The sequence below is a fragment of the Salvelinus fontinalis genome, chromosome 10 (assembly GCF_029448725.1).
Source record: "Salvelinus fontinalis isolate EN_2023a chromosome 10, ASM2944872v1, whole genome shotgun sequence".
In the NCBI taxonomy this organism is placed as follows: Eukaryota; Metazoa; Chordata; class Actinopteri; order Salmoniformes; family Salmonidae; genus Salvelinus; species Salvelinus fontinalis.
This window is the reverse complement of record NC_074674.1, coordinates 11,709,956-11,730,481: the sequence shown is the minus strand read 5'-3', so window position 1 is coordinate 11,730,481 and position 20,526 is coordinate 11,709,956. Positions and strand designations below refer to the sequence as shown.

The following is a 20,526-nucleotide window of genomic DNA, read 5'->3' as shown; positions in this document are numbered from 1 at the left end:
CTTACTTACAAGGCCTTAACCAACAATGCAGAGTTAAGAATAAGACTTAAGAAAATATTTACTAAATAAATAAGAGCAACAATAAAATAACGCTATATACATATTTACAGTCCACTTTTCCTAAATATCTAGCTGTTCAATGTCACATTTTACTGCACCTTGTATTATTTTAAAACCCTTCCACTCTTCCTGTTGAGTGTAAAGAAATATTGGCAAGACATTAAATCCAGTAAATAATTTAGTCATGCGGGACACAGGATTTTAAGTACTTTTACTTCTAGTATGACTAATTGTACAGCAAAGCCTTCACAACATTTACTTGATACTTATATATTAACAGGACTGAAATTGAAAGGAATACATTATATGTACATTTACTAAGCACAGTCCTTCACAAATACAGAGTGCATGTTAGTCCAATGCAACACGTATGTCCTTATCTACTTCTATACTCTTAACAAATGCATAGAATGGTGTTTCACAGCTGCCATTGACATTTACCTGAATTCCATTGCACAGTACGTACTTTAAATAAAAAATAAAAAAAAAGATTTACTGTTAATACTAGTCTATCATCTATGCTAGTCATTGTGGTTCTTACTAACAAAACATAGCAGGAAAAAAATCTCAACCACATTATCAGATGGTTGAGATATGAAATGAATAGGTGAAATTACATAGTAATAGCTTTGAATAAAGGTCCATTGGTTTACATTTCCTCTAATCAAACATGAATATATTCTTATATCATCTAGCTTGTCAAATGTGTGGCCCTATGTAAATATAAATTCATGCATTTCCAGGGCATGGATTCATGGGGTCAAATACCAAAGTGATACAATTCAATACAGGTCTTTGTCATATGGTATGTCATGTCCAAATGAGTGGTGGAAACCTACTGCCAGGGTTTGTTCTCTCCGATGGTATCTGTTGTGGAACAGATGTGTGAAGTCATTCTGGCGCAGAAAGTTCCTCCTACAGGTAACTCATAACAGTTCCTTTCTTTCCAACCTGATGTGGCTCCAGTGCGTAGAACCTGATCATGACCCTGTGGAATACAAGTTCACCTACAATTAGATTAGTGTATTGAAAACCATATACAGAAGGCCATGTGGCTATAATTTAAATCTACTAAATGCAATATTCTATTTATGCAATATAAAGTCAATACATACTTTGAATGCTATATGGTGTTGCAAGATCTCCTGTGCAACCCCTTACAGGCATAGGTAGTTAGGCTATAATCAATACCTCATGGTAATAATAACCTAGACATATGAACTGTCCATAAATCCAGACACACCATGGCATAATAGATAACTGCAATTTTTCATCTGTTTGAGTCAAAGTTGAGTTGGGCTCTAAAGAGTCTGCAGGCAAGCTGGGTACAGGAACTTGCAGTGTACAGGAACTGACATACAGAGACACTCCATCTTTCAATCTGAGATAAGGCATCATGACATACTGCCCTTTATCCGCACCAATGCAGAAATGCAAAATCCTCTTAACTTATGCATAAAACATATTTTTCTGTCATTAGAACAGAGCCAAAGCTCTGCAGTAGAGGATAGTACTAAGCTAAAAAATAAATGAATGATTTGTAGCATAATCAGCTTCTAACCGGTCTTCAGTAAGTCCAAGTTCTCCTGTAAGGAAAGGGAAGATATTGGCACTGTGTTTCTTGTTCTTCTCAGCAGTGTCAGTGACATCGATGGCGGACACGGACAGTATCACGCAAGGAGCACAAGTTCCACCCATGAGCATTGGCAGTCCTGGTTTCACCACCAACATCATTCTCTGCATGGGAAACAGACAACATAAAATACACACAAGCACCATTTTTGAATAGAATTATCTAGCTAGGCTATATCTAAGTATTTAAATATGGACACTGGAGTTAAAACCTTCATAGTCGCCAACTACAGTGCCTTCAGAAAGTATTAACACCCTTGACTTTTTCCACATTGTGTGGTGTTACAGCCTGAAATTAAAATGGATTAAGTTGAGATTTTGTGCCACTGGCCTTCACACAATACCCCATGATGTCAAAGTGGAGTTATGTTTTTAGAAATGTTTCCAAATGGAACACTGAAATGTCTTGAGTCAATTGCCAGGTCGCAATTGTAAATGAGAACTTGTTCTCAACTTGCCTACCTGGTTAAATAAAGGTGAAAAAAAAAAAATAACTATTCAACCCCTTTGTTAAGGCATGCCTAAATAAGTACAGGAGTAAAAATGTGTTTAACAAGTCATATAATAACTTGCACTGTGTGCAGTAAGTGTTAAAAATAATTTTTGAATGACTACCTTATCTCTGTACCCCACAATTATCTAAGGTCCCTCAGTCGGGCAGTGAATTTCAAACACAGTTTCAACCACAAAGACCAGGGAGTTTTTCCAATGGCTCGCAAAGAAGGCCACGGTGAAGCTATTAATTACACGTTGGATGGTGTATCAATACACCCAGTCACATACAAAGATACATGCGTCCTTCCTAACTCACTTGCCGGAGAGGAAGGAAACCGCTCGGAGATTTCACCATGAGGCCAATGGTGACTTTAAAACAGTTAGAGTTTAATGGCTGTGATAGGAGAAAACTGAGGATGGATCAACAACATTGTAGTTACTCCACAATACTAACCTAAATGACAGTGTGAAAAGAACAAAGCCTGTACAGAATACAAATATTCCAAAACTTGCATCCTGTTTGCAATAAGGCACTAGGGCTGTCTGACAAAAAAAAAAAATCTTAGTCGACCAATTAATTGGTTGAAATTTTAAAACGTGTATTTTTCCACATATACACACACCCTGTATTTGAATAAAATCAACTATATAAATCATGGAGCTTGTCTGATGCTTTAATGAGTGCACTGTTTGATGAAATAAAACAAACTCTCTGACAAAGGCTGTGAGACCGATACGTAAAGCTTACTAAAGAGCAGTGATACTATCAAGAGCAGTGTGCGGGTTTCTTCTTTTTCTGATGAAATAAGACACAAATGAATCAATAGAGCCAGAGACCAAGAAAACCTGTCCCTACAATCCTCCTCCGGCTTTCTCAGATTCTACCGTTAGTCTCCTGCAGTTGCCTGTAATACGAAGACTTTAAGAAATGAAGTAGCCTGTGGTTAATCAAAATTCTATCCAAAGCTAAATGACAAACCGAAAAAGTTACTTCTATTGCCAACTATGTAAAAATAGCCTATAAAGCCATCAGTTAGACCACAGAGTGGAGGAAAAGCAGCCAACAAGTGCTCAGCATTTGTGGGAACTCCAAGACTGAACTCTGAAGAATTTATTTGGGCTACAATTTCTGAGGCTGGTAACTCTACTGAACTTATCCTCTGCAGCAGAGGTAACTCTGGGTCTTCCTTTCCTATGGCGGTCCTCATGAGAGCCAGATTAATCATAGCGCTTGATGGTTTTTGCGACTGCACTTGAAGAAACGTTCAAAGTTCTTGAAATTTTCCAGATAGACTCACCTTAATGTCTGAAAGTAATGATGGACTGTCATTTCTCTTTGCTTATTTGAGCTGTTCCATAATACAGACTTGGTCTTTAACCAAATAGGGCTATCTTCTGTATACCACCCTACCTTGTCGTAACACAACTGATTGGCTCAAACGCATTAAGGAAATTCCACAATTTAACAAGGCACACCTGTTAATTGAAATGCATTCCAGGTGACTACCTCATGAAGCTGATTGAGAGAATGCCAAGCGTGTGAAAAACTGTCATCAAGGCTAAGGGTGGCTACTTTGAAGAACAATATTCAGTTGAAGTCGGAAGTTTACATACACCTTAGCCAAACACATTTAAAAACTCAGTTTTTCACAATTCCTGACATTTAATCCAGTCTTAGTTCAGTTAGGACCACCACTTTATTTTAAGAATGTGAAATGTCAGAATAATAGTAGAGAATTACTTATTTAAGCTTTTTTCTTTCATCACATTTCCAGTGGGTCAGAAGTTACCAACTACTAATTGAGTGTATGTTAACATTGCCTTTTAAATTGTTTAACTTGGGTCAAACATTTCAGGTAGCCTTCCACAAGCTTCCCACAATAAGTTGGGTGATATTTTGGCCCATTCCTCCTGACAGAGCTGGTGTATCTGAGTCAGGTTTCTAGAACTCCTTGCTCGCACACGCCTTTTCAGTTCTAGCCACACATTTTCGTTAGGATTGAGGTCAGGGCTTTGTGATGGCCACCCCAATACCTTGACTTTGTTGTCCTGAAGCCATTTTGCCACAACTTTGGAACTATGCTTAGGGTCATTGTCCATTTGGAAGACCCATTTGCAACCAAGCTTTAACTTCCTGACTGATGTCTTGAGATGTTGCTTCAATATATCCACATCATTTTACTCCCTCATGATGCCATCTATTTTGTGAAGTGCACCAGTCCCTCCTGCAGCAAAGCACCCCCACAACATGATGCTGCCACCCCCGTGCTTCACGATTGAGATGGTGTTCTTCGGCTTGCAAGCCTCCCCCTTTTTCCTCCAAACATAACAATGGTCATTATGGCCAAACAGTTCTATTCTTGTTTCATCAGACCAGAGGACATTTCTCCAAAAAGTACGATCTTTGTTCCCATGTGCAGTTTCAAACCGTAGTCTCGCTTTTTTATGGTGGTTTTGGAGCAGTAGCTTCTTCCTTGCTGAGCGGCCTTTCAGGTTATGTCGATATAGGACTTGCTTTACTGTGGATATAGATACTTTTGTACCCGTTTCCTCCAGCATCTTCACAAGGTCCTTTGCTGTTGTTCTGGGATTGATTTGCACTTTTCGCACCAAAGTATGTTCATCTCTAGGAGACCGAACACATCTCCTTCCTGAGCGGTATGACGGCTGCGTGGTCCCATGGTGTTTAAACTTGCTTGTTTGTACAGATAAACGTGGTACCTTCAGGCATTTGGAAATTGCTCCCAAGGATGAACCAGACTTGTGGAGGTCTACAATTTTTTTGCTGAGGTCTTGGTTGATTTATTTTGATTTTCCCATGATGTCAAGGAAAGAGGCACTGGGTTTGAAGGTAGGCCTTGAAATACATCCACAGGTACACCTCCAATTTACTCAAATTATGTCAATTAGCCTATCAGGAGCCTCTAATGCCATGAAATCATTTTCTGGAATTTTCCAAGCTGTTTAAAGGCACAGTCAACTTAGTGTAAAACATCTGACCCACTGGAATTGTGATACAGTGAATTATAAGTGAAATAATCTGTCAGTAAACAATTGTTGGAAAAATTACCTGTGTCATGCATAAAGTAGATGTCCTAAACAAAATGCCCAAACTATAGTTTGTTAACAAGAAATTTGTGGAGTGGTTGAAAAATGTGTTTTAATGACTCCAACCTAAGTGTATGTAAACTTCCGACTTCAACTGTATGTGTGTGTGTGAGTTATATATATTTTTTGTAACACAACAATGTAGAAAATAGTAAAAATAAAGAAAAACCCTGGAATGAGTAGGTGTCAACTTTTGACTGGTGCTGTATATTTTACATATACTTTTGTATGTGGACACCCCTTCAAATGAGTGGATTCTGCTACTTCAGCCACACTTGTTGCTGACAGGTGTAAAAAAAAAAATAAAAAAAAAAAAAAAAATTGCGCACACAGCCATGCAATCCCTATAGACAAACATTGTCATTAGAATGGCCTTACTGAAGAGCTCAGTGACTTTCAATGTGCCTGAATGCATAGTGCCAACTATAAAGTTTGTTGGAGGAGGAATAATGGTCTTGAGCTGTTTTTCATGGTTCGGGCACATTGACTGTCATGGTACCATGACAGTCTAGACCAGGGGTTCTTAACTTTTTTATCATGGGATCCAAATGAGAAATTCTGTGTTAAGCAGAAAGAGAGAGAGCACAGATGCACATGGCCAAATCAATTCCAGTAATTAATGAAACAATTATAAAATGTACACTGACACGTCGCGACCCACCATTAACGGGTCCCATACTTTAAGAAAGGCGGGTCTAGACGATTCTGTGCTTACAACTTTGTGGCAACATGGGGGGGGATCTTTTCCTGTTTCAGCATGACAATGCCCCCGTGCACATAGCGAGGTCCATACAGAAATGGTTTGTCAAGATCAGTGTGGAAGAACTTGACTGGCCTGCACAGAGCCCTGACCTCAACCCTATCGAACACCTTTGGGATGAATTGGAACGCCAACTGCGAGCCAGGCGTAATCGCCCAACATCAGTGCCCGACCTTACTAATGCTCGTGGCTGAATGGAAGCAAGTCCCTGCAGCAATGTTCCAACATTAGTGGAAAGCCTTCCCAGAAGAGTAGAGGCTGTTATAGCAGAAAATAGGGGGACCAATTCCATATTAATGCCAATGATTTTAGAATGAGATGTTTGAAGAGCAGATGTCCACATACTTTTGTTAATGTAGTATATATGCTACTGCTCAATTAACAAAATATCTTGGTTGACCAACAGCCTATCGACGAATTGGTGTCAGCACTAAAAGGAACTAAAGAAAAACTACAATAAATTGGGAAAACAAATTAACTTCATGTCCTCAATACAACACGTGTTTGGGGAAAATCCAACACAATGACTACCACTCTTCATATTTTCAAGCATGCGGGTGGCTGCTTCATGTTATGGGTATGCTTGTCATCAGCAAGGACTAGGGAGTTTTTTAGGATAAAAATAAATGGAAAAGAGCTAAGCACAGGCAAAATCCTAGAGGAAAACTTGGTTCAGTCATCTTTCCAACAGACACTGGGAGACATCCACCTTTCAGCAGGACAATTACCGAAAATACAAGGTCAAATATACAGTTGGTTACCAAGATGACTTTGAATGTTCCTGAGTGGCCTAGTTACAGTTTGGACTTAAATCAGCTTGAAAATCTATGGCAAGACTTAAAATGGCTGTCGAGCAATGATGAAAAACCAACTTGACAGGGCTTGAAGAATTTTTTAAAGAATAATGTGCAAATATTGTAAAACCCAGATGTGCGAGCTCTTAGAGACTTACCCAGAAAGACTCAAAAGGTGATTCTAACTTGTCACATTGACTCAGGGGATGAATACTTATGTAAACATGAGTGTTATTTTTCATAATTATTTGACGAATGTTTGAATTCGAGTATATCGTTTAGATATTTTTTCTTCTTAAATTAAAACAATTTGAATCCCACCTTGTAACACAATACAATGTGTTATGTCAAGGGGGTGTGATTATTTAAGAGTCCCGACGCTCAGTGTTGCCAACTTAGGGACTTTGTCGCTATATTTAGCGAGTATTCAGATCCCTCTAGCAACACATTTTCTAAAATATCGACTAGCGACAAATCTAGCAACTTTTTCTGGTGTTATTGGAGACTTTTGGAGACTCTGACGTGAAAGCACGTATCGTTCTTATTCTTCTCAACGAGCAGCAGGTGCTGCCGTGGGCCCCACCAGTCCCTCCCAGCTGCAGTCAGAGCAGGAGATGTTCACCCCTCCACGTCCAGACTGCAACTGAATCGCGCATGCGGGAAGCCGCCGCTGGCTGATCCCACCCATGTAAATGTAAAATGTTCTTTGTCTAAAATAAATCACTGCATTTGACTCACACAGCCTCAGTCACTCACCTTGTCCACTGTGTGTGTGCCTATCTGTGACATAAGCTAAACATCTAGCTGGCTAGCTCATCATGTCTCAGTCTAAACTGTACACTCAAAAATACAGAAAGGAGTGGGAATCAAACCCTGAATTCAAAGGCTGGTTGAAGCCGTTTATTGGAGATGATTCACGGGCATACTGCCTGTATTGTAAGGCTGATTTCTACACCAAACAGTGATGTAAAAAAATGACAACTCAAAAACATACTCAAAAGGCAAAGCCTTATAACAGTTCCACCCAAAACAAGCTGCCATTTATGGTTTAAAAAAATTGACTGCAAAAAAGGCTGAGGTCACCATGGCATTAGCTATCGCTGAACACTGTTCCATGCTGGCATGTGATCACATTGGAGAAGCATGTAGAGCTGCTTTTCAGACTCCACTGCTGCTACCCACTTCAAAATGCACAGGACAAAGTGCACAGAAATTATTAATGGTGTTCTAGCACCATACTTTCTGAAAAAGTTGGTTGCAGATGTGGGTGACCAGCGTTTCAGCCTTCTCCTCGATGAGTCCACGGATGTAAGTGTTTCCAAATACCTGGGGGTTGTGATAAGGTACTTTAGTGACACCAAGCAGACAATTGTATCAACATTTCTGGGGCTTGAAGAGTTGGAGGGAGGAGATGCCAAATCTATAGCCCGTGCTGTTGTGGCTTTCCTCGAGAAGTGTTGTTTTAAAAAAGAGAAACTCCTGGGGATAGGGACTGACAATGCCTCTGTTATGACGGGGATTAACAATGGGGTCCATAAAGTGCTGAAGGAGGAGTATGGCCTCAAATATCTGGTTCTTATTCGCTGTGTGTGCCACTCTCTGCAGCTTGCTGTAAGTCATGCTTCCAATGACACCATACCCTGTAGTGTGGAGTACTTGGTACGAGAGACTTATAACTGGTTTTCAGTGTCTCCAAAGCGCAGGGAGGCCTACAAGGCCATTTATGAGACCAACTGTGGGGAGAAACCATTACAGATAATCAAGGTGTGTGCCAACAACCTGAATTAGGGCCAGACTAGTTACCATAATTTTCTCACATTGCCATTGACAGTTTTTTCTATTGTCTCTTTTTGGTCCATTTAGATTGTATACAAAAAAATGTTATGGTTAAAAATTTTCATGTTTTACTGTGACTTGTTGTAGGCTCCTAAGTGGACCATATGGTTAAAAACCAAACCAAATTTAGAAAAATAAAATAAAAAACAAAGTAACTCCGCCAGTGTCTCTTTTGGGTCACTTTTGCAGGTCCCAAGCCCGGATAAAGGAGGAGGGTTGGAATTGTGACATAAAAAAAACAAGAATCAACAGAAGAAAGTTCATTGGTAGTTCTAAACATATTTAGGGTGTTTTTACTCACTTTTTGTCTCTCCCACGACGTTATTTCTCTCTCCTACAGCGCCCATCACAATTACATGCACATGGCTAATTATGCAAATTGGGCGATGACGTCATTTAGGACAGCCAATAGCTACTTTCTTTATTGAGGAGTTGGCAACATTGCCAACGCTCAGGCTGAAAGTTAACACGCATTGCTTGCGATACGGTTTTGGCAATATAAGGAACATATAGGCGAGAAATAACTTTCAAAAAAAAAATAAAAGGTTCAAATGCACACCTTTATAGAGTTAGTGTTCGCACACGGACATCTATTTTACAGCGCTTGTTGACGGAAGACTGACAAGACAGAGGCGACCACCTGTGCTAATAAGCTATCTTGCATGATCGAACAGCTGTGTGTAAGTGTAACTATGGAAGAAGTGTAGCAGAATCCTTGTTCATCAGCTCGATGCACACAGCCGTATGGATCTGTGCAAACCTGCTACACAGTAAGTGTTTTTTTAAGATTCTTTCTCGCTTATATGAAAGACAAGTTCCATGTTTCGAGGAAAGTATTGCACGCAATTATTATTTACGTTTCCAAATGTTAAAACAGAGCGTCGGGATTGTAGTTCACATGGTCCCACTGGTAAGCGGTGCTTATAGCTGAGAACCCTTGGGATACGGTAGAATGCCTTAAGTTCTCGTGAGTAAGGCTACAGCTAGCCCATTCAATACTGTAGACGGCAAGGCTTGAGTTCGACAACTAGGCTACAGCTAGCTAACAGTAATCTAAACAATGCAATGTATCAAAGGCAGACATATGGAGTGAGGCTAAACTTAACTTCACTCAGTAAAATTCTTGATGCAGTAGCCTACTCACCTCTTCGGGTTTCCCTAGAACAGCGGCTGTTTTGGAGCATAGTTTTTTCAAGAAATCCTCAGAAAACGTACTCTCAGGTAAATTACTTTCTAAATCAATGAACGGCATGATGATTTTGTAAAGAGGCCGTTCTTTCAGATGAGAAGGCTAGGGAGGTCAATTTGCAGCAAATTTGACTTTGCTCCGGAAAGTACGTCTCTTCATTGGGGGGAGAAAAGTACTTCCGTGTCACGGAATTTCGGAAATGTTCTAAATAAAAGTCCCCCACTAATAGCAAAAAGTCTCAGTAACTTGAATTTATTCATGATATAGGAAAACATGTTGTCTAAACATGAACAATGATTCATATTTTTTCATATTTAAGTGACATTTGCATACATTTGAATTTTAAGATGTTCTAAGGTCAAATATGGTAAGTGGAAATGGTTCCATTTTAATTCAATGTATATTAGGCATAAGGTTAGCGGTGTGGTTAAGGGTAGTGGTACCATATGATTGTGATATAACCAATTAGATCCCAGGAACCTTCTACTGCATTTTTCAAAATGTTTGATTAGTCAAGAGACAAATCAAATACACTGCTCAAAAAAATAAAGGGAACACTTAAACAACACAATGTAACTCCAAATCAATCACACTTCTGTGAAATCAAACTGTCCACTTAGGAAGCAACACTGATTGACAATAAATTTCACATGCTGTTGTGCAAATGGAATAGACAAAAGGTGGAAATTATAGGCAATTAGCAAGACACCCCCCAAAACAGGAGTGATTCTGCAGGTGGTGACCACAGACCACTTCTCAGTTCCTATGCTTCCTGGCTGATGTTTTGGTCACTTTTGAATGCTGGCGGTGCTTTCACTCTAGTGGTAGCATGAGACGGAGTCTACAACCCACACAAGTGGCTCAGGTAGTGCAGTTCATCCAGGATGGCACATCAATGCGAACTGTGGCAAAAAGGTTTGCTGTGTCTGTCAGCGTAGTGTCCAGAGCATGCAGGCGCTACCAGGAGCCAGGCCAGTACATCGGGAGACGTGGAGGAGGCCGTAGGAGGGCAACAACCCAGCAGCAGGACCGGTACCTCCGCCTTAGTGCAAGGAGGTGCACTGCCAGAGCCCTGCAAAATGACCTCCAGCAGGCCACAAATGTGCATGTGTCAGCATATGGTCTCACAAGGGGTCTGAGGATCTCATCTCGGTACCTAATGGCAGTCAGGCTACCTCTGGCGAGCACATGGAGGGCTGTGCGGCCCCACAAAGAAATGCCACCCCACACCATGACTGACCCATCGCCAAACCGGTCATGCTGGAGGATGTTGCAGGCAGCAGAACGTTCTCCACGGCGTCTCCAGACTCTGTCACGTCTGTCACATGTGCTCATGTGCTCAGTGTGAACCTGCTTTCATCTGTGAAGAGCACAGGGCGCCAGTGGCGAATTTGCCAATCTTGGTGTTCTCTGGCAAATGCAAAACGTCCTGCACGGTGATGGGCTGTAAGCACAACCCCCACCTGTGGACGTCGGGACCTCATACCACCCTCATGGAGTCTGTTTCTGACCGTTTGAGCAGACACATGCACATTTGTGGCCTGCTGGAGGTCATTTTGCAGGGCTCTGGCAGTGCACCTCCTTGCACTAAGGCGGAGGTACCGGTCCTGCTGCTGGGTTGTTGCCCTCCTACGGCCTCCTCCACGTCTCCTGATGTACTGGCCTGTCTCCTGGTAGGGCCTCCATGCTCTGGACACTACGCTGACAGACACAGCAAACATTTTTGCCACAGTTCGCATTGATGTGCCATCCTGGATGAACTGCACTACCTGAGCCACTTGTGTGGGTTGTAGACTCCGTCTCATGCTACCACTAGAGTGAAAGCACCGCCAGCATTCAAAAGTGACCAAAACATCAGCCAGGAAGCATAGGAACTGAGAAGTGGTCTGTAGTCACCACCTGCAGAATCACTCCTGTTTTGGGGGTGTCTTGCTAATTGCCTATAATTTTCACCTTTTGTCTATTCCATTTGCACAACAGCATGTGAAATTTATTGTCAATCAGTGTTGCTTCCTAAGTGGACAGTTTGATTTCACAGAAGTGTGATTGACTTGGAGTTACATGGTGTTGTTTAAGTGTTCCCTTTATTTTTTTGAGCAGTGTATATATATATTTGTTGTATATATATTTTAAGCCAGTCTGATTGGGTGGGGCATCTGCCCAGCCTTGCCCTGCCATGGCGTGGCTTCGTCTCTGGTAACATGATTCAGTTTCCAGTACAGTAGCCTACTGTTACACTTTATTGTTGTTGGTATGTTCAACTCATATTTCTGAGTTTTATTATAAAACTTTGGAAGTTTTATAATAAACAGCATTGTAGCTATTTTAGATAGCCCATAAATGCTGAACGACTTTCCCGGTCAGTGTTCTGAAATTCTGAGAGCACATGAACACAGCAAAAATATGTACACAATGATGTCATACATTACATGTACCACGTGAATGCAATGACCAATAGAATTAACGTATCCGAAGGAACGCCAGCAACCCTGGACAATAATATTGCAGCCCTTCAGAGACGTTCTGATGATAATTATTAGAGCGAAAATGATTGAATGCTATTTTGGTGACTAGGAATAAATGTAGCTAGCACATTCGTTTTAAGGTTGTATGTGTCTAACCAGCAAGCTTGGTATGTTAATTTCGGAGTTTAGTTCATGTTAGACCATTCCAGTCGCCATTTGGAGAGAAACCTCGAGCTAGTTGGCAAGATAACTGGATACAGTAACGCTGACCGTTAGCTACGGTTATGTGGGACGATGGTGATAAAGGCTAGTTAGCTAAATGCATTTTTGTTAGCTAACTATAGTAGGCCAGTTCTCGTAACCTGATGCATACCGGTACCAGTCTATTGCTCCGTGTTGAAAAATGCTAGGATGTTCAAAAATGTGTTCGGGTCAGGATTTATTGTAAGAACCGCGCACGTTATCCTGACATGGGTAATAACACTGATACTCTTCCTACATGATACAGGTAAGTGAACTTAATTTAAATTCATTTTCAGATGCCAGTAACCGTTGCACGGCTGTAATGCATAGATGACATATGCATTATTACACTGTAATGCATACCATCAAACCACACTTCCACTTATCACCAAATATGGTCTTGTGAGGAAGTCCAGTGCCATTGCGTGGAGGAAAGTGGGAGAAGATGGAGCTAGATGAAACTTGGCTGACAATCTGCTATATTTTCTCATCAATGAAATTTGATTTCAGTACAGTTTTCTGTTCCCAAAACTAGAATCTGTTAAATCAAATCAAATGTGATTTGTCACATGCGCCAAATACAACAAGCCCTTAACCAACAAATCAGTTGTAAGAAAAATAAGTGTTAAGTAAAAAATGCATAAATAAGAAATACATGTAACAAATAATTAAAGGTACCGGTAGAGTCAATCAATGTGCGGGGGAACCGATTAGTCGAGGTAATATGTACATGCAGGTAGAGTTAAAGTGACTATGCATGGGGGGGGGGAGTCTGGGTAGCCATTTGATAAGCTGTTCGGTAGTCTTATGGCTTGGGGTTGGAATCTGTTAAGACTTTTGGACCTAGACTTGGTGCTCCGGTACCGCTTGCCTTGTAGTAGTAGAGAGAACAGTCTATGACTAGGGTGACTGGAGTCTTTTTGACAATTTCTACCACTGTGTGTCATCAGCAAACTTAATGATGGTGTTGGAGTCGTGCCTGGCCATGCAGTCATGAGTGAACAGGGAGTACAGGAGGGGGCTGAGCACGCACCACTGAGGGGCCCCCGTGTTGGGGATCAGTGTGGCGAATGTGTTGTTACCTACCCTTACCACCAGGGGGCGGCCTGACAGGAAGTTCAGGATCCAGTTGCAGAGGGAGGTGTTTAGTCCCAGGGTCCTTAGCTTAGTGATGAGCTTTGAGGGCACTATGCTGTTGAACGCTGAGCTGTAGTCAATGAAAAGTATTCTCACATAGGTGTTCCTTTTGTCCACGTGGGAAAGGGCAGTTACGAACAGAGTGCGCGCTAAGTTTTGTAGACTTAACCCTTTGCCAAATTTGCGTTGCGTAGAAGGAGTGCGAGAGCGAAATTAGTTATTGCACAAGCGCACTTTTCAGAGTATCTGTTTCCTAAGTACATGCTAAAATGCGCCAATTGGATCTTGCTAGCTTGTGCGTGGCTCTGCCCAACTCCTTGCTTGTTTTGCCCGCTGTGCTTTATTTGCTCCCTTTGGAAAAGATTATGATAAATCTTAGGTTAGTTATTTACCAGTGTCTTTGATCCCAGTGCCACCAACATGATCAACAAAGCAGCCAATTAGGTAGCTGATAAAAGTAGCTAAGGTCCTTATTGGTCAAAACAGTTGGATTAATCTCATAAGCCACAGTCTGTGTAAGATAAGGCTATACTCCAATTAGGGTAATATACTCATTTTTTTTATTTTTACCTTTATTTAATTAGGCAAGTCTGTTAAGAACAAAGTCTTATATTCAATGACGGCCTAGGAACAGTGGGTTAACGGCCATGTTCAGGGGCAGAACGACAGATTTTTACCTTGTCAGCTCGGCGATTTGATCTTGCGACCTTTTGGTTACATTGATTTGAAAGAATAGTCTTATTACTTTTAGATAAATACAACTGCCTTATCATATCTTAGGACCTATTACTCTCTGCTGGCATAGACTTAGTAAGCCTTTGCGTGATCGTGTATAGCTTGGTATGTCATTCCTAGAGCACTTCATGCAGTGTCACAGAAAGCAATTGCTATTTGCAAGTGAAAATGTCATGGGATGCATAGGCTCCATTATTATCCTTTTGGTGGCCATTTATTTGATCGTATTTCATTATCCAACATTTTAGTAGTAGCGACTAGTTAGTAAACATTGCTAATTTATTCTTGTTTTGCAGACCTGAGGAAGCAAGAGGAGAGGGGAGAGCTCATCCAACCTGTGCTCTTTGTCTTGCTGGTCCTTGTGTCGGTGTTGCTGTACTTTGCTGTCTCACTGATGGATCCTGGCTTTGTCCTATCTGACGGTAGTGACTTACAGGTGCGTCAAACCAAGTTTTGCTTACTTCACAACATATGAACACAGTAATGCATATCAATGCTCAGGAAATGCATTACAGCTAAACAACTATGCACTTGTACTGCGTTTTTAGTTCACCCTTGGCATCACTGAGGAGACGCAGGACATGATTCCACCAACAACCAAGTCTCTGCGACAGCGGCGCTGTGGTCATTGTCTGCTCCAGGTATGGAGTGGGCTACTGTAGTATTTTTTTTTTGTCTTTAACCTTTATTTATCCAGTGGAAACCGTTGAGACCAGCTTCTCATTTACAAGGGTGCCCTGGGACCAATACATTAACATGATCAGTCGCAATACAATACTATAAATGTACAATTGCACATTACAACAAATCAAATTCAAAAGCGACAGATAACATGTATATGCGCTAGGGGCACAATAACTAAAAGCAATCTTCCTGGACTCTGGAGACCCGCGGAACCTCTAGAAACTTGAGAGCAAGTCTGATGGTGGCTTGCTTTCCAATTAAGAAGTGAGGTAGTATGGGAGTTTCTGGAGAGCTGCTTTATATACAAATAGTAGCTGATGTTGGGCCCTTCTGGTAGTCACAGACTCCCAGCTGACATAATTACATAAAAGGCAATGATGTGTACTAAAGTTGTCTCCAGTGATAAAATGCAGGCTGACTCTAAAGGTTTTTTAAAACAGGCTGCTGCATGCATGTAGATTACATCACCATAGTCAAGTACTGGCAGGAGTGATGCTTGAACAATTTTCCTCCTGTTTTCAAAAGTAAGGCAGCATTTCTTTCTATAAAGGAAACTGATTGTAATTCTCAGCTTCTTTGTTAGTTTTTCAATGTGTGTTTTAAAAGACAGCTTTATCATCAATCCAAATACTTAAATACTTATAATGAGGGACTTGTTCAATTTGGCATCCCTTCAAGGTGCAGATGTTCTCCTACATTTAGCACTAATTTAATATTGGTGAGCGATTCTTGAATTTTATCAAAGCCAAGCTGACGGTTGTTAATGGCCTGCTGCACTGAGGGGGCACAGGAATAAATAACTGTGTCTTCTGCATAGATATACTTAGGCCCCAGTTATTATTATTCAGAGACAAACCAACATTATTCATGTAAATAGTGAACAGTAAAGGGCCTAGTAGTGAGCCTTGTACACCTGTTTACATGTATATTTACTGTGTATGTATTCCTGAGGTGACATTAAGAGGGATGGTGTAATCCAAGGATGCTGACAGACACACCATCTGCTCTCACACTGTTAAGAGATTCTCTCACTCAATTATGGTCATGGCAAGATAAGCTGCTGGCATATGATATGAGTACTGGTCAGTGGACTAGTTTATGACCAGAAAGAGCTTTCTGTAACTCCTCCTTCCCCCCTTTCCCATTCATGTGCCCAAGCAGCAGCCAATGAGATCCAAGCACTGTCAGACCTGTCAGCACTGCGTGCGTCGCTACGACCACCACTGCCCCTGGATCGAGAACTGCGTGGGCGAGAGGAACCACCGCTGGTTCGTGCTCTACCTGGCTGTCCAGCTGTTGGTGCTGCTGTGGGGCCTCCACATGGCCTGGTAAGTGGAGATGGGTCTGCAGAGCCCATTCATACATTGTTGTGGTGACCCACAGGGTATGCAATGCAGGGTTTACAAAAACATTTGCACACCCTGTGGGGCACCACAACCAGGATCGAAGATCTTGATAAATTGAAGCAAAAATCATCTGTATTATCACTGTTGTTTCAGAAGTGTGGCCAATCTCACTTGTTTTCTGTGGCGCAGGTCAGGCTTCACCACGGCACCCACCTGGCAGCTGTGGCTGCGCGGCAATGGCGTGCTGCTGGGTACAGCGGCGGTGGTGGCGGTGCTCTCCCTCACCGTGCTCCTGCTCCTGGGCTCCCACCTCTACCTGGTCTCCCTCAACACCACCACCTGGGAGTTCATGTCGCGCCACCGCATCTCCTACCTCAAGCACTGCGGCGCCGACGAGAACCCGTTTGACCGCGGTGCGCTGCGCAACCTCTGGGGCTTCTTCTGCGAGGGGGACGCCATAGTGTGGGAGCAAGTGTACTTCAGAGAGGGCAACGACCCCATCTGATTAGCAAACAAGCTAACTCGCCGTCTACTCAAGTACTTCATTCCTTCCCTAGAATTCCTCCAATTGTGTTTACATCCTCCTTTCTAGAAGTATCTTTATATGAGACAGACATCCAAATGAACTATGAACTCCTCTCATTACTTCAGTTGGTCACTGAACTTTGCAAGTTTAGTATATATGTGGATTTCAATGGAATTTAGCGCAAACCTGGTATTTATTTCAGTTGACTAGTGACATAATAAAAAAAAACATATTTGCCAGGAAGACAGGAAAGGTTTTACTGAAACAAATAGGTCAGATATTCAATCTTGGTAAGAAAGGTCATTGCAGTGAGCCTGTGAATAGTAGTGCTATTCTTAGTGTTATGTTTATTTCCTATCCTTCCAACTTACCATTGCCTTTGACAACCACTACACTCCCACCCACTCCAATACCTTCTTCTGTCCAAAGAATAATTTCCAAGAGTGAAGAGTAAAACATATCACTGAAGTATTAGGAATTTGAGCTAAGGGAACTCTTATGTGTTGAAAGACATTTACAGAATAGATCAATATATCACATAATTCCTTGACAGATAGATTAACAGAAAGGCAATTCACGTATGGCCTGTTTTTCTATTCCCTGAGTTTACTAAGCTATAACAAGCTATAAGCTAACTGTTGTTATATACAGGATAAAGGTACTTTCATATACTGTTGTTGATGTAAAACTGTCTATACTTGAGAGCATGATTTGATTCCTTGTTGGTGTATTTTCCCCAATATCGACTCAGCATTGACAGAGGCTCTGTAGCCACCAAGTGGCTGATTGACTCAGTTAATCAAGTCTTTAGGCTGTGTTTACACATGCAGTCTAATTCTGATCTGTTGCCCAATTATGGACCAATGATATAATCTGATAGGGCAGAATACCAATTATTGGCAAAAGATCAGAATTGGGCTACCTGTGTTTTACACAGCCTTAGATTTCCAGAAGCACATTCCTCTTAACCATTTGAGTATTTTTGCATATTGAAATATTGTTACGAATATCACATTTTCAATGCCTGGTTTACTGTAATAGTTACGTTTTATTGAATCTGTACAAAAAGGCATGTCAGGTTTTAAGGCTGCAATACAGCTCAAAGCTTCCTGGCAACAGGGTTAATATGAAAGCAAAGGTCAGCCATGTGTTGGCAAATTAATAAGTAACTAAAATGGTAATTCAGTTATATCAATATATTTTTGGTAGTACCATGATCCATCGACAAATTATTGCACCTCTTATAAAATGGTAGTACTGCGTTTATTTGCGATTGTATTATCTATTACTACAAAGTATAGTAAATGTGAGAAGCACACAATTTGCACCATCACCAGAGGTGGTTTGAAAAATGATCTGATCTTGGGTGAAACTCCATACTTGTTTAATCATTTACTTAAATCATTTATCATCTCACTTTTTCAATTGACAGAATGTCATACTATTTTTGTAAACAAGGTTTATCGCTCCTGATGCAAATCAACCTTTTTGAACGTCCATTTTGGAACGTAAAACGTTTGCATGAGATTTTTACATCTAGTTTTTTGTAACTTTAGGAATAATCGTAGAGAACTTATTTAAAAGAGTGCAATGTTGTGTGTGTTCCCTAACGTAATCGTTAGCTTATTCTCTGTGCAATAGGAGAGCATAGAAAAACATGACAGAAATTAGCAATAATGGTAATATTGTCATCTTTTTATAGTATCGGAAAATCTTTCTGGCTCTTCCAGTAGAATTTAAAGATAAGTGATGTGATTTTATATACATTTATGTTTGGTCTTGTAAGTGCTGATTTCAGTGTGAACTGTTTATGAACAAAGTCATTTATGCAATATTTAATTTTGTAAGAAATTGTTTGAAATGCAGTAGACCTATCAATAAATTGAAATGTTTATTTCAGAAAAATGCTTCATGAGTCCAGTAGATATATTTAATTTACATTTCCTTCATGTTGTGTCAAGAAAAAGATGCATGTCTCATCTCTAGAAACAATAGTATTTTTTCCCTATTGTATTTCACAGCATATTTATTTTAGTAGCAAAGCATGTACATTCATATTACATACAATATATAGATGGCAACATATTCATGACTGGAATGGGATGAAAAGGACTCCCTAGGAAAACTTACATACTGTCTAATTCTTAAAGTTTACTTACAATTTCTAGTCTTTTAGAAAAGGTACTTCAGGAACATGTCAGTTTCAACATTACATTCAAATGTTTAAGTAGCCCAAAGCAGCCCAAGATGGACCCGTGGAATACGTTGATTACACAGTAGCACAATGCACATCAAAGGGTTTTAAAATATCTTCAGGGACTGTTTCCTCCATGAAGATGAAATTCCTGTATTCCTAGGCTAGTGTATGGGAATTTGGATTCCCAGGCTAAATATACAAACATCAGTAGCTATAATCTGTGTTAGTAATTGGATAGATCCAAGACCGTAATAGGGTTACAATAAATGTAAAAACATAATTTACAGCAAAGGTTCTTTATGATTGGAAGTGTAGTGTTATGAAGCGCTGGTCTGTTCAATATCCTTTGGATTAGAACTAATTTAAAAGCTCATTATTGCACTGGTGCCAATGTTTGAAACAAAGCACTTTTTTTTTTTTTTTTTTTTGGGGGGGTTGGGTGGATCAGCTTAATATTGCGGAAAGAATGTTGCTTCCAATGTAATTGTCTGCATCATTTCCAATCCCCCATATTTTTTGGGGTAAATATATATATCCATTCACGTATGCATACATATACACATATATACATACACATACCTACATAGACATACATACTTTTTTAAAGAGTATACCTTTATTATTATTCCCCGCAAACCCTACCACCGATCCCCCAATTGGAGTAAACTGATAAACATTTCTGTTTTTACCTTCAATTTATACATCTTATACACATTTTACAGACACAGTCTACTTTATAATAGTTCTCTCTTGTTTGTTCTTAGTCCTTCCTCTATTTCTGTTGTCCATCCAGTTTGATTTCCACTTGTAACTGTGCTATTTCACAATAGCTCCGCACCTATACACATTTCACAGATCCCGTATGCCCTACATTGTTTATCTTGTTATTAGTCCCACCCTTCAGCTCCACTCAACCTTTCCCATCTATCTTCCAACATCATCCATTTCGGATTTTTATTTGCCATATATTTTTCAACTGTGCTGTGATGCTTCACAAAAGATTTGAATCTTCCTATTCTCATAGCTTCCACGGATTGTAAATTAAAAATAAACATTTTTGCTAAAATAATTATATTATTGATTGATTGACTATGGCTTTTCAAATCCCCCAGTATTGCTATCTGTAGCGTTAGTTCTACGCAAATGTTGCAATTCTTCAACCATTCCTGGACCTGTGACCAAAAACGAGCTACATGCGAACAATACCAAAATAAATGGTCTAATGACTCTGCCTCCTCACAGCAGAATCTACAGAGCTGGGAAGATTGTATCCCCCATATATATATAACATTCTATTAGTTGCAAGAATTTTGTACAAT

At 40.5% G+C, this 20,526-nt stretch overlaps 2 protein-coding genes across 3 annotated transcripts; one reads left to right on the top strand and one right to left on the bottom strand.

Moving 5' to 3' along the window:
• Positions 1–256: 256 nt before the first annotated feature.
• Positions 257–10,048, bottom strand: LOC129863621 (D-dopachrome decarboxylase-A-like). The gene is made up of 3 exons (XM_055935736.1): positions 9,830–10,048; positions 1,622–1,797; positions 257–1,048 (listed from the first exon to the last, which is right to left on the bottom strand). Exons 1-3 carry the CDS (start codon positions 9,935–9,937, stop codon positions 976–978), a joined length of 357 nt encoding a protein of 118 aa, XP_055791711.1. The 5' UTR covers positions 9,938–10,048; the 3' UTR covers positions 257–975.
• LOC129863620 (palmitoyltransferase ZDHHC12-B) lies at positions 9,130–18,917 on the top strand. Of its 2 annotated transcripts, none has more exons than XM_055935735.1 (5): positions 9,130–9,455; positions 14,751–14,890; positions 15,003–15,095; positions 16,300–16,466; positions 16,674–18,917. In XM_055935735.1, exons 1-5 carry the CDS (start codon positions 9,416–9,418, stop codon positions 16,987–16,989), a joined length of 756 nt encoding a protein of 251 aa, XP_055791710.1. In that variant the 5' UTR covers positions 9,130–9,415; the 3' UTR covers positions 16,990–18,917. The 2 variants fall into 2 exon arrangements, with proteins under 2 accessions (XP_055791710.1, XP_055791709.1); XM_055935734.1 differs by lacking the exon at positions 9,130–9,455 and adding an exon at positions 12,334–12,847.
• Positions 18,918–20,526: the final 1,609 nt, after the last annotated feature.

What these genes read in the sequence shown, in the direction of transcription:
- LOC129863621 (XM_055935736.1), bottom strand. Translation starts at nt 9,937, where the DNA reads ATGCCGTTCATTGATTTAGAAAGTAATTTACCTGAGAGTACGTTTTCT. An exon ending in TTCTAGGGAAACCCGAAGAG is followed by an intron (nt 1,798 to 9,829) that starts GTGAGTAGGCTA and finishes TTTCCCATGCAG; the next exon opens with AGAATGATGTTGGTGGTGAA. An exon ending in CTTGGACTTACTGAAGACCG is followed by an intron (nt 1,049 to 1,621) that starts GTTAGAAGCTGA and finishes TGTATTCCACAG; the next exon opens with GGTCATGATCAGGTTCTACG.
- LOC129863620 (XM_055935734.1), top strand. Translation starts at nt 12,751, where the DNA reads ATGTTCAAAAATGTGTTCGGGTCAGGATTTATTGTAAGAACCGCGCAC. An exon ending in ACTCTTCCTACATGATACAG is followed by an intron (nt 12,848 to 14,750) that starts GTAAGTGAACTT and finishes CTTGTTTTGCAG; the next exon opens with ACCTGAGGAAGCAAGAGGAG. An exon ending in TGGGGCCTCCACATGGCCTG is followed by an intron (nt 16,467 to 16,673) that starts GTAAGTGGAGAT and finishes TCTGTGGCGCAG; the next exon opens with GTCAGGCTTCACCACGGCAC.